Consider the following 14,397-nt stretch of genomic DNA (forward strand, 5'->3'; position numbering starts at 1 on the left):
TTTTCTCCTTCTTTAGTGTCCAACCTGCCATACATGTCATCATATGCCTCTTGTTTTGCCTTTGCCACCTCTACCTTTGCCCTGTGTCGCATCTCAATGTATTCCTTTCGCCTCTCCTCGGTCCTCTCAGTGTCCCACTTCTTCTTAGCTAACCGTTTTCCTTGTATGATTTCCTGTACTGTGAGGTTCCACCACCAAGTCTCCTTCTCTCCTTTCCTGCCAGAAGATACACCAAGTACTCTCCTGCCTGCTTCTCTGATCACCTTGGCTGCAGTGGTCCAGTCTTCTGGAAGCTCTTCCCGTCCACCGAGAGCCTGTATCACCTCTTCCCGAAAAGCTGCACAACACTCGTCCTGTCTCAGCTTCCACCACATGGTTCTCTTCTCTGCCTTTGTCTTCCTAATTTTCCTCCCCGCCACCAGAGTCATCTTACACACCACCATCCTATGCTGTCTAGCCACACTCTCCCCTACCACTACCTTACAGTTGGTAACCTCCTTCAGATTACATCGTCTGCACAAGATGTAATCCACCTGTGTGCTTCTACCTCCGCTCTTGTAGGTCACCCTATGTTCGTGCCTCTTCTGGAAAAAAGTGTTCACTACAGCCATTTGCATCCTTGTTGCAAGTTTTTCCACACACTGTTGCTGGTATTTTGGCCCATTCCTGGATGCAGCTCTCCTCTAAGAGTAGTGATGTTTTTCGGGCTATCGCTGGGCAACACAGACTTTCAACTCCCTCCAAAGATTTTCTATGAGGTTGAGATCTGGAGACTGGCTAGGCCACTCCAGGACCTTGAAATGCTTCTTACGAAGCCACGCCTTCATTGCCTGGGCGGTGTGTTTGGGATCATGGCCATGCTAAAAGACCCAGCCATGTTTCATCTTCAATGCCCTTGCTGATGGAAGGAGGTTTTCACTCAAAATCTCACGATACATGGCCCGATTCATTCTTTCCTTTACACGGATCAGTCGTCCTGGTCCCTTTGCAGAAAAATAGCCCCAAAGCATGATGTTTTCACCCCCATGCTTTCCAGTAGGTATGGTGTTCTTTGGATGCAACTACGCATTATTTCTCTTCCAAAAAGTTCTATTTTGGTTTCATCTGACCATATGACATTGTCCCAATCATCTTCTGGATCATCCAAATGCGCTCTAGCAAACTTCAAACGGCCCTGGACATGTACTGGCTTAAGCACGGCGACACGTCTCGCACTGCAGGATTTGAGTCCCTGGCGTCGTAGTGTGTTACTGATGGTAGCCTTTGTTACTTTAGTCCCAGCTCTCTGCAGGTCATTCACTAGGTTCCCCCATGTGATTCTGGGATTTTTGCTCACCATTTTTGTGATCATTTTGACCCCACGGTGAGATCTTACGTGGAGCCCCAGATCGAGGGAGATTATCAGTGGTCTTGTAGGCCTTCCATTTTCTAATAATTGCTTCCACAGTTGATTTCTTCACACCAAGCTGCTTATCTTTTGCACATTCAGTCTTCCCAGCCTGGTGCAGGTCTACAATTTTGTTTCTGGTGTCCTTTGACAGCTCTTTGGTCTGATTTTTGCGATTGAAAAAGAGGCGTTCCAAAGTCAATTCGTTATGTACCAATTGCCCAAAAATTTATTAATATTAATGGAAGTGACGGCCAGTTTCATTTTCTTGAGCAACATTAAAAAATACATAAAATCAACTCATTAGTGAAGTACGGACCATTGAGACCCCATACCTCCTTTAAGAGCTAGGTTACGGAACTAAACTCTCCAAGTTACCACTGTACAGGTCAATGTTCAATTGATTATATTTAATATTTTGTAAAATTGCACATTTTCTTAATTTTATTTATGATAAATCAACAAACCAATTGAGATGAATTAAAATATTTTTTTAAAAATAAAATGTAAAATTGTTTTACCCTAAATTTCAAATAAATATAACCCAAGTGTACTTAAAATGCTGTTTTTCAATGGTGCTTTCATTTATTAAGGAAAAAAACTATTCAAAGTTTGTGTGAAAAATTAATGATCCCCTAAACCTAATAACTGGTTGGGCTATACCCTCAGCAGCAACAACTGAAATCAAGTGTTTTCTGTAACTGGCAATGATGGCGCAAGATGAGAAGAGCTGCGGCTTTTGTACTTTTGGGTAGGGAACAAAAGACCAACATGGGAGAATAGACCACCACACCTCTACTATTGTATTTCCCCTTAAGTTTATCCATCCATCCATCCATTTTCTGAGCCGCTTATCCTCACAAGGGTCGTGGGCGTGCTGGAGCCTATCCCAGCTATCATCGGGCAGGAGGCGGGGTACACCCTGAACTGGTTGCCAGCCAATCGCAGGGCACAAACAAAAACAACCATTTGCACTCACATTCACACCTACGGGCAATTTGGAGTTGTCAATTAACCTAGCATGCATGTTTTTGGGATGTGGGAGAAAACCGGAGTGCCCGGAGAAAACCCACGCAGGCACAGGGAGAACATGCAAACTCCACACAGGTGGGGCCGGGGATTGAACCCCGGACCTCAGAACTGTGAGGCAGACGCTCAAACCAGTCTTTCACCGTGCCGCCCCCTTAAGTTTATCTGTGGGCTAAAACTCTGTACATCTAAAATAAAAATAATTCCCAGTTTTTGCATTGTCTCACACATAATGGTTAACATATGCAATGATTGTTTCACTCTTTGTTTGATGGAGCAGGTACAGTTAATGTCAATTATGTAACCTTTCGTATCCTCTGAGATAATGACATTATCACGATATACACTTAGAACATTCATGCAGGGTTTGTTGTATGTTTGAAAGCAGGAATTTAACACACTAAATATGCAGTCATTGGAATTCAGCTTGCAGTGACTCTTAAGCACCAGCGACCAGCGGGCGTCGTTCATGCACCACTAATGATCCCAGAGAGTCCGGTGGTAGAGGTCAGATTGGACGTGAAGAATGTCAACAAAGAGCCTCTGCTAACTCCTCTGGCGGGTTCATAGGGAAGTTGGTTAACCAATAGATCCATTGTCGCGAATTATTCCGAACTGTCACATCTGGTCATGAGGCCCCCCTGCCCCCAGATTTTCGGTCATTTGCCTGTCCACACTGAAAGATCGGTATCGCGAAGGCCAGTGAGGAATCTTTATCTGGTTTTATGGGTCCATTTGAGTTAAAACAGATGTCCAGTGGTTTACAGGCCTGGCCTACTGGCTGAGGTTTCAGGGGTAGGAATGCAAAGGTAATCAGTTCTTGGTGTTCCGTCTGTTGAATATCAATCTGGAAGGGAGTATCGTTACAATGTCAATAGAAAACAAGCCTAAAATTATTACTATGGGGAGAATTTTGGGGAATCTTTTTAAGTCCAGAACTATGGAATAAGTGCCAATTTTCACAGCATTAGAGAGGTCCCTGAATTTCAGCAGTTGCAGTGGACTTTGGAGGTACTACTGCATGTGTACTAAATGCTACTTTCTCTGTTTGAATGAACAGTGCAGTCTCCACATCCATGCGTCATACAGTACTGCAATGAGGCTCAACGTCCCCATGCTGCCCCTAAGTGAACCAAACGCTGTGGGCATAATATTAGCTCATGGTAATCACGTTTTCAAACAATTTTCCAGGATGCAGTTTTATTTTGTGGTACCTGTTACTTAAATTGAAATTTTTGCGCGATCTTGTCAGGGAGTGTCGGCGACAGCATCTCTGTGATGACCCCTGACGTGTACGTGTCCGACGATGGAGGGTACACGTGGACAAAGGCTCTGGACGGGCCACATCATTACGCCATTCTGGACTCTGGCGGGCTGCTGGTGGCTGTGGAGCACAGCCCCAATGAACCGATCGACAAGATCAAGTAGGTGTAACAGTCTCATGCTGTACATGCGCCACCTTGTCCTACTTGGCCAATGAACTTTTGTTGCTATTACAACTGGGGGCAGAGGTACAATGTTGTGATTAGGCGAGGTGTTTCATGTTCTCAAGCAGCCCAGAGTGAGTAGAAAAGTGGGCATAAAAAGAAAGCAGGTCAGGGCACCACATCATCACCAAGCTGCCCACTGAACGCTTGCCGTTTAGTGTAGCAGACCTGTGCATGTGGGACATGCAGAGGAAACATCAAACACACACAAATACTGCCCCGCCACCCAGGTTGACAATTTCGCATAATTATCCGCAGGTTTCCAGAAGCTAACACTATTGTGTGCTAACACTGCAGCTCTGCTTACCGTTTGGGTTTGGCATGAATGAAACCTAGCCTCCAATCGGACAGGTTCAGCCCTGAAAACTCGACCTCAAAGCTTCCTGGATGTCTAATGCTATGTTCACAGCGGACGTGGAAATTTTTGTCTTGTGTACCCCGCTTCCATTTGATTGCGGCAGTCATTGAATGTGCATCTGTTTTATTCGCTATTCACAAACGTTGAACAGGAAGGTTAGGGTTCCTCCTCCCATACGCAAGCAGGATTGGACGACGGTGTGACCTGTATTGTGGCTTTGTACTCGTTGTGGAAGTCCAAACATGTTCGGAATGCCAAATGCCGTCGTGCATGCAGCTTGGTGAATTTCACCGCCTTCTCCAGAAGCTGCATACATGTGACTGCAGCTTCCAGTGCTACATGAGGCTAACCTGTGCCCAGTTTGGCAACCTGTTGACTCAAATTGGTCCCAGGATTTCCCTATTCCCATTTCATCTCAGCTGCGGAGTGCCTGTCCATTTCTCTGGTGAATGGCAGTTTCATGTCGTTACTTATTGGTGTATCACAATAAATTAATATTCACTATATCTACTGAGTCACACTCATCAGGTTTACTACAGCGCTAATATGTATGTAATGCATCAAAAATGATGTTGAAATAAGTACACCATGTTTCCAAAATCGAAAAAGGGATGGATTTATAAAAAGAATGGCATGAATGAAGTTCGGATTGATCAGCTTGTCTTGCTCTATCATACACACACATCTATGTACTGTACAACTTCAACATTATATAAAGTCACCAGAATTTTTTATTTTGGAAAGCAGCTACATACAGTGGGGAAAAAAAAGTATTGAGTCAGCCACCAATTGTGCAAGTTCTCCCACTTAAAAAGAGGAGAGAGGCCTGTAATTTTAATCATTGGTATACCTCACCTATGAGAGACAAAATGAGAAAGAAACTCAGTCTGATTTATTAGCAAATTGTGGTGGAAAATAACTGTTTGGTCAATAACAAAAGTTCATCTCAATACTTTATATTCCCTTTGTTGGCAATGACAGAGGTCAAACGTTTTCTGTAGGTCTTCAAGGTTTTCACAAACTGTTGCTGGTATTTTGGCCAATTCCGCAATGCTGATCTCCTCTATAGAGCAGGGATGTTTTGGGGCTAATACTGGGCAACACAGACTTTCAACTCCCTCCAAAGATTTTCTATGGGGTTGAGTTCTGGAGACTGGCTCGGCCACTCCAGGACCTTGAAATGCTTCTTACGCAGCCACTCCTTCGTTGCCCGGGCAGTGTGTTTGGGATCATTGCTATGCTGAAAGACCTAGCCATGTTTCATCTTCAATGCCCTTGCTGATGGATGGAGATTTTCACTGAAAATCACACGATACATGGCCTCATTCATTCTTTCCTTTACACGGATCAGTTGTCCTGTTCCCTATGCAGAAAAACAGCCCCAAAGCATGCTCTGCGCTTCACAGTAGGTATGGTGTTCTTTGGATGTAACTCAGCATGCATTCTCCTCCAAACACGACAAGTTGAGTTTTTACCAAAAACTTCTATTTTGGTTACATCTGACTATGACATTCTCCCAATCCTCTTCTGGATCATCCAAATGCTCGCGAGCAAACTTCAGATGGGCCTTGACATGTACTGGCTTAAGCAGGGGGACACGTCTGGCACTGCAGGATGGCGGCATACTGTGTTACAGATGGCAGCCTTTGTTATTTTAGTCCCAGCTCTCTGCAGGTTATTCACTATGTCCCCCCGTGTGGTTCTGGGATTTTTGCTCACTGTTCTTGTGATCATTTTGGCCCCACGGGGTGATCGGCTCCGCATTTACTCTGCGTCTCCATAGAGTACAGTATATTTGAATCCAAAAGCTAGTTTATTTTTAGCCTTGTCGCGTGTCTTGACGTCGTGCTGTAAATATCTGACAACCAATAAAGTTGTTTAAAAAAAAAAAAAAAAACGTCGGCGTGTGGGACAGACAACACGTGATGCCTGGATCGGACAATAAGACAAATTTGGTCTTTCACAATTGCACTGTCAAACTACTGCAATAAAATCTTGTAATCTGATACCACTACGTCCCGTCTTTTACGATCACTGGGCTTTTTCTTGTCAACTATAACGCGACCGGATACACTCGTTACCATGGCGACGACAAAAACAATGGATCGCGCCGTGTGTATTGTAAGAACAAAATGGGGAAAAACATGTGCTGGTTGTCACCGGTGTTCGGGAGAGGACTTTCATTCAGGGATTGCTTGAGGTATGTTCACGTACTTTTAATACGCCATATCGCAAGCAGGCAACAAAACGTTATGTAGCGTAAGCAAGATAGCGCTAGCACTAACGATTGTACGTAAACATGCCAGTGTTCTGTTGAATCATGCTCTAAAGTTTCGGGGTGTGTGAAGTAATTTAATTACAATAAAGTAATTTAATTACAGTAAGTTAGCACCCATTATTTCTGTAATGTTGGTTTGACCTGACTGATGAGAATACATGAACTGAATAGAGAGTACCTTTGAAGATACGGAGTGTGCAGTACACAAGTATATACAGTAAATGAACAAGTCATTTAAACAAACACATTGCTCCATCTTGTGAGCGGATCGGTGATCGATTATCGTTTTTTTAAACTCTGTGATCGGCCCCAAAAATCCTGATTGTGTAAAGCCTAGTGATTATCATAATTTTACACACAACACCCCATAATCACAAAGTGAAAAATATTTTTCAATTTTTGCAAATTTATTAAAAATAAAAAACAAATCACATTCATCCATCCATCCATTTTCTACCGCTTATCTGAGGTCGGGTCGCGTGGGCGGTAGCTTTTGCAGGGACGCCCAGACTTCCCTCTCCCCAGCCACTTCATCCAGCTCTTTCGGTGGGATCCCGAGGCGTTCCCAGGCCAGCCGCAGGATGTAGTCTCTCCAGCGTGTCCTGGGTCGTCCCGGGATCTCCTCCCGGTGGGACGTGCCCGGAACACCTCACCAGGGAGGCGTTCCAAATCAGATGCCCCAGCCACCTCATCTAGCTCCTCTCGATCTGGAGGAGCAGCGGCTCTACTCTGAGATCCTCCCGGATGACCAAGCTTCTCACCCTATCTCTAAGGGAGAGCCCGGACACCCTGCGGAGGAAACTCATTTTGGCCGCTTGTATCCGTGATCTTGTTCTTTCAGTCACAACCCACAGATCGTGACCATAGGTGAGGGTAGGAACGTAGATCGACCGGTAAATCGAGAGCGTCGCCTTCCGGCTTAGCTCCTTCTGTACCACAACGGATCGATACAAAGTCTGCATCACTGCAGACGCTGCCCCAATCCGCTTGTCGATCTCCCGTTCCATTCTTCCCTCACTCGTGAACAAGACCCCAAGATACTTGAACTCCTCCACTTGGGGCAGTCAACCCTTTTCCAACTGAGGACCATGGTCTCAGATTTGGAGTTGCTGATTCTCATCCCAGCCGCTTTACACTCAGCTGCGAACAGTGAGAGTTGGAGGTCACGGCTTGATGAAGCGAACAGAACCACATCATCTGCAAAAAGCAGAGATGCCATACTGAGGCCACCAAACCGGACCCCCTCTACGCCTCGGCTGCGCCTATAAATTTTGTCCATAAAAGTTATGAACAGAATCGGTGACAAAAGGCAGCCTTGGCGGAGTCCAACCCTCACCGGAAACAAGTCCGAATTACTGCCGGATATGCGGACCAAACTCTGATTCCGGACCCGAACAGCCCGTATCAGGTACCCCATGCTCCCGAAGCACCCCTCACAGGACACCCCGAGGGAGACTGTCGAACGCCTTCTCCAAGTCCACAAAACACATGTAGACTGGTTGGGCGAACTCCCATGCACCCTCGAGGGTGTAGAGCTGGTACACTGTTCCACGGCCAGGACGAAAACCACACTGCTCCTCCTGAATCAGAGATTCAACTTCCCGACGGACCCTCCTCTCCAGCACCCCTGAATAGACCTTACCAGGGAGGCAGAGGAGTGTGATCCCCCTGTAGTTGGAACACACCCTCCGGTCCCCCTTCTTAAAAAGAAGGCACCCCAGTCTGCCAATCCAGAGGCACTGTCCTCGATGTCCACGCGATGTTGCAGAGGCGTGTCAACCAGGACAGCCCTACAACATCCAGAGTCTTGAGGAACTCATTGAATCTCATCCACCCTTGTGGCCCTGCCACCGAGAAGCTTTTTAACCACCTCGGTGACTTCAACCCCAGAGATTGGAGAGCCCGCCTCAGAGAACCCAGACTCTGCTCCCTCATGGGAAGGCGTGACGGTGGAATTGAGGAGGTCTTCGAAGTATTCTCCCCACCGGCTCACAACGTCCCGAGTCGAGGTCAGCACCGCCCCATCCCCACTATACACAGTGTTGATGGTACACTGCTTGCCTCTCCTGAGACGCCGGATGGTGGACCAGAATGTCCTTGAAGCCATCCGGAAGTCTTTCTCCATCGCTTCACCAAACTCCTCCCATGCCAGAGTTTTTGCTTCAGCGACCACCAAAGCTGCATTCCGCTTGGCCAGCCGGTACCCCCTCACTGTTGGTGTCCACCAACGGGTTTGGGGATTGCCGCCACGACAGGCACCAACCACCTCACGGCCACAGCTCCGGTCGGCCGCCTCAGCAATGGAGGCGCGGAACATGGTCCACTCGGACTCGATGTCCCCCGCCTCCCCCGGAACATGAGCAAAGTTCTGTCGGAGGTGGGAGTTGAATCTCCTTCTGACAGGGGATTCTGCCAGACGTTCCCAGCAGACCCTCACAATACGTTTGGGCCTGCCACGTCGGACCGGCATCTTCCCCCACCATCGGAGCCAACTCACCACCAGGTGGTGATCAGTTGACAGCTCCACCCCTCTCTTCACCCGAGTGTCCCAAGACATGCGGCCGCGAGTCCGATGACACGACCACAAAGTCGATCATCGAACTGTGACCTAGGGATCCTAATGCCAACTGTACCTCTGGACAGCCTTACGCTTGAACATGGTGTTCGTGATGGACAAGCCGCGATGAGCACAGAAGTCCAATAACAGAACACCGCTCGGGTTCTGATCGGGGGGGCCGTTGCTCCCAATCGCGCCCTTCCAGGTCTCACTGTCATTGCCCACGTGAGCATTGAAGTCCCCCAGCAGAACGATGGAGTCCCCAGCGGGAGCGCTCTCCAGCACCCCCTCCAAGGACTCCAGTACTCTGAACTGCTGTTTGGTGCATAGGCACAAACAACAGTCAGGACCCGTCCCCCCACCCAAAGGCGGAGGGAGGCTACCCTCTCGTCCACCGGGGTGAACCCCAACGTACAGGCGCCGAGCCGGGGAACAATAAGTATACCCACACGTGCTCGGTGCCTCTCACCGTGGGCAACTCCAGAGTGGAAGGGAGTCCAACCCCTCTCAAGAGGACTGGTACCAGAGCCCAAGCTGTGCGTGGAGGCGAGTCCCGACTATATCTAGTCGGAACTTCTCGACCTCACACACCAGCTCGGGCTCCTTCCCTGCCAGAGAGGTGACATTCCACGTCCCTAGGGCCTGCTTCTGTAGCCGGGGATCGGATCGCCATGTGGCGATACAATCATGTATCGTGATAGTTTTGCGGAAAATATATCATCTTAAAAATTGTTATTGCAACAGGCTTACATTATGGCACAGTTTGAACCTTTAATTTATTTTTTGCCTGCCTCTCAAGAGAAGCCTGCGTCCAACTTTGAGGATGCCTATTGACAAGTGTAATTGGGGGGCTTGGTGACGGAATGCTGCCTCCACAAGGGAAAACATTTCTCTCTCTGTTTCACTTTTTTTATGCTCTCTTTTTTTTCCAGACTCTGAGCTGTTTGAGAACATAAAATCATTAATTTAGTCGGATGTAACCAGGGATCTTGTTTGATGTGCGCCCTGATTCTGACACTAACAAAAACTAGCACGGAGGCATGAAGTGATTTCAATCTGCGTCTGTAGACGCATGGCATAAAACCTGCCCTATGTATGTGTGTGTGTGTTGGTGAAGCGCTTCCACACGCACAAAATGAAAGGAGTAATACACTAAAGTCCTGTCTTGGTGCTAGCCAATCAGAGGCAGAGTAGGGTGGGTTATCGTTTGATAAATACAATGGACACGGAGTTTTTTTTCTGGACAAATTTTCATTGTTGTGGTAACACCCGCCGCGCCGTTCACAACGCAGCAAGCCGCTGGCAGAAAGGTGTTTGCCCCGTAGATGCACACGACTGAGACAAAGAGAATGTAAACTTTTTATACATGTGCTACCCTGCGCAAGGGCTGGAGCTAACAAGCTCACTCGCCTTTGCAGAAAAACAGCCCCAAGCCTGTCGCCTTGACATCTGTGGTTATGAAGTCCTTTGAACGTCTCGTGCTAGACCGCCTCAAGAGCGTCACAGGTCCCCTGCTGGACCCCCTGCAGTTTGCCTACCGAGCGAACAGGTCTGCGGATGATGCAGTCAACATGGGACTGCACTTCATCCTAGAACACCTCGACAGTGCAGGGACCTACGCGAGGATCCTGTTCATGGACTTCAGCTCAGCGTTCAACACCATCATCCCTGAACTCCTTTCAGCCAAGCTTCTCCAGCTCAACGTCTCATCTGCCAGTGGATTTACAGCTTCCTGACGGGCAGGACACAGCAGGTGAGGCTGGGAGAGACCACCTCATCCACGCGCAGCATCAGCACTGTCGCGCTCCAAGGTTGTGTCCTTTCTCCGCTGCTCTTCTCTCTCTACATGAACGACTGCACCTCAGCGCACCCGGCTGTCAAACTCCTGAAGTTTGCAGATGACACCACTGTCATCGGCCTCATCAAGACTCTCTGACGAGTCAGCATATTGACAGGAAGTGGAGCTTCGGGAGCTGTGGGGTGGCCGACACAACCTCGAGCTGAACACGCTCAAGACTGTAGAGATGATCGTGGACTTCAGGAGGCATCCTTCGCCACAGTTGCCCCTCACGTTGTCCAGCTGCCTTGTGTCAACCGTTGAGACCTTCAAATTCCTGGGAATTACAGTCTCTCAGGACCTGAACTGGGCGACCAACATCAACTCCATCCTCAAAAAGGCCCAGCAGAGGATGTACTTCCTGCGGCTTCTGAGAAAGCATGGCCTGCCACGGCAGCTGCTGAGGGAGTCCTACACAGCGGTCATCGAATCAGTCCTGTGTTCTTCCATCACAGTCTGGTTTGGTGCTGCTACAAAAAAGGACAAACTCCGACTGCAACGGACAATCAAAACTGCTGAAAGGATAGTCGGTACCCCCCTACCAACCCTTGAGGACTTGCACGCTGCCAGAACTAAGACAAGCACTTGACAGCACTTTGGTCTTGGGCATAGTGGAATTTGGAGTGTGACTGTTTGAGGTTGTGGACAGGTGTCTTTTGTACTGATAAGTTCAAACAGGTGCCATTAATACAGGTAGCGAGTGAATCCATCCATCCATTCAGTCTTTAAAGAAGTGTACTGAGAATAATGTGCCTGTTTACATTTAGGTACTGTGTTGTCATTTCAAGTCTGCACTAAGTTGCTCATTTAATGTGGCTTCAACTGTCATCAACATAAACCAATAACTTAAATAGTGTTATTCACTAAGTTGCTCATTTAATGTGGCTTCAACTGTCATCAACATAAACCAATAACTTAAATAGTGTTATTTGTTATTGGTTTATGTTGATGACATCCTGTAATTTGTGCGGCGTACATTACTAAGTAATGGGTATAGTTAAATTAATGCTTTTTCTGTACTGTGGATAAGTGATATTGCTGCCACTTGGCAGCTGCTGAAACTAACTAAAAAGTTACTTTTTTCTAACTTGGTTACTTTTGAAATCAAGTAATTAGTAAAGTAACTAAGTTACTTTTTCAAGGTAACTGTGGCAACACTGCATAACGCACGCACAGACGCACCGCACCCATATGGGAAAGTTAACTGTTTATGTATCATAACCACAGCTGCACACTATCTATATTCAGGCAGTAGTTGACTTTAGCAAACATATTTTCAGCGTCATTTGATTGACAGGTGAAGGTCTCAGTCCCGCAGGGTGGGCCTTATTTTACATTTTATCATTTATTTAACGAGGTAAAAGCTTATTGTGATTCTAAAATCTCTTTTTCAAAAGCCAAGAGCCAGCAGAAACTATACGGGCAGCAGAAATTATACAGTACATAACACAACTACAGTTATACAATAAATAAAAATGAATAAAAAATTGTGATATTGAAGTGTATGACATCTGATTTAAAAACAGTGAGAAAGCCTAAATGCTTTCAAGTTCATACATTGTTGTTGTTTATTAATTTATTCAAATTTGGCAGGCTTTAAGATATTTTTGGGGCCTCTTTCATCAGTTATCTCTATGCTCTATACTGCTGTGCCAAATGTTGAATATTTAAGTGCAATTTTTGTGAACAGAGCCTGGGTCTGTATTATTTATTCTTATTTATCTTAGGTCTTTTATTGTTCTACATTACTATGCCAATGTTAAATATTCTTAAGAATTAAGATAATTGTTCTTAAAAAGGATGTACTTGAATTATTATGCTCTTAATATAGCAGTGTCATAAAGATGAATTTAAGTGACATCCCATTCTTAATCAATAGGGTTTAATATGACATTAGTCCACCCTCCGCAGTTATACAGCAGCTTAAATAAGGATTTAACGTCACAATTTTTCTCCCTAAATATATTTCTAAAGGTGCTATTGACATGAACATTTCACCAGATGTTGGGAACAACGCATGTAATCCATACATACAAAGAAAGTAGAACAAATAAGATCTGAAATGACACAAGGAAAAGGTATTGAACACGCCAACTGGTATTTATTTAATACTTGGTACAAAAGCCCTTGTTTGCAATGACAGCTTCAAGACTACTCCTGCATGGAGAAACTAGTCTCATGCATTGCTCTGGTGTGAGTTTGGCCCATTCCTCCACACAAGCAGTCTTTAAATCTTGAAGGTTCCGTGGGATTCTTTTATGGACCTTGAGTTTCAGTTCTTTCCATAGATTTTCGATTGGATTCAAGCCAGGTGATTGGCTGGGCCATTCTAGCAGTTTTATTTTTATTTTGTTTGAAACCAATTGAGAGTTTTCTTGGCAGTATGTTTTGGATCATTATCCTCCTGAAATGTCCAGAACTCGTTTTATTTTGATCATCCTCGTAGATGGCAGCAGATTTTTGTCAAGAATGTCTCAGTACATTTGCCCATTCATCCTTCCTTCCACAATATGAAGTTTACCAGTACCATTTTCTGAAAAGCAGCCCCACACCATCATGTTCCCACCTCTGAATTTCACTGTTGGTATGGGGTTTTTAGGGTGATGTGCAGTGCAATTTCTCCTCCAAACGTGGTCTGCATTATGGCATCCAAACAGTTCAGTTTTGCTCCCATCAGACGAGACTATATTCTCCCAGTATTTAACTGGCTTGTCCAAATGTTGTTCAGCAAACTTTAAACGAGCTTTGACATGCTTTTTTTTTTTCAGTCATGGGGTTTTGCATGGTAAACGGCGGCGGTGCATAACTAACCTTTTCCTTGTGACAACAGTACCTGCTAATTCAGTAACTGGTTTGGTCCGTAACGTCAGAAAATCGGTAAAAATGTTGATCGTTGTTTTCCAAAGTAAATGCAGATGTTTGCAAATGTCTTATTTTGATTAAACACGAAAGATAATCATTCTGCTTTCACAGAAGACTAGCGAAATCAGAATATTTACTGTTGAGAGGCTGAACTCAAAGGATTTATACAATTTTATGTTACAAACTGCTCTAAACGATTATCAATATACAGTAATTGTTGATTAATTTGATGATTTAGTTCTCAATCAATTCATTGTGACAACTATAGCTCATTCAGACCCACTTTGGGAAGTGGGCAGCTCACAAAAGATAGGCTTGCTTGTGTTTTCTGAATTTGTCCTCGCGGATGCCCTGACAGGTTCTCGACTGACGAAGGGCAGTGCTGGCACATGTACAAGTTCACTGAGGAGCCCATCTTCTTCACGGGCCTGGCTTCAGAACCGGGCGCCCGCTCCATGAATGTCAGCATCTGGGGCTACGAAAACAACATCCTCAGCCAGCACTGGATATCCACCACCATTGACTTCCGGGATCTCCTCACCAGAAACTGTGAGTGGGGACAATATAGAGCAGAGGTCCTGCAGGCCACATACGGCTGGGGG

The 14,397-nt window shown here is 46.0% G+C and overlaps 1 protein-coding gene across 1 annotated transcript in view; it reads left to right on the plus strand.

Moving 5' to 3' along the window:
* sort1b (sortilin 1b) overlaps positions 1 to 14,397 on the plus strand; it is a 59,022-nt gene that overhangs the window by 25,205 nt on the left and 19,420 nt on the right. Inside the window, exons 12-14 of the mRNA XM_061788036.1 lie at positions 3,477 to 3,579; positions 3,669 to 3,840; positions 14,154 to 14,344. Of these exons, the coding sequence (XP_061644020.1) occupies positions 3,477 to 3,579; positions 3,669 to 3,840; positions 14,154 to 14,344 (466 nt within the window). The remainder of the gene's footprint in view (positions 1 to 3,476; positions 3,580 to 3,668; positions 3,841 to 14,153; positions 14,345 to 14,397) is intronic.

Source organism: Phyllopteryx taeniolatus, chromosome 1 (assembly GCF_024500385.1).
Source record: "Phyllopteryx taeniolatus isolate TA_2022b chromosome 1, UOR_Ptae_1.2, whole genome shotgun sequence".
Taxonomy (NCBI): domain Eukaryota; kingdom Metazoa; phylum Chordata; class Actinopteri; order Syngnathiformes; family Syngnathidae; genus Phyllopteryx; species Phyllopteryx taeniolatus.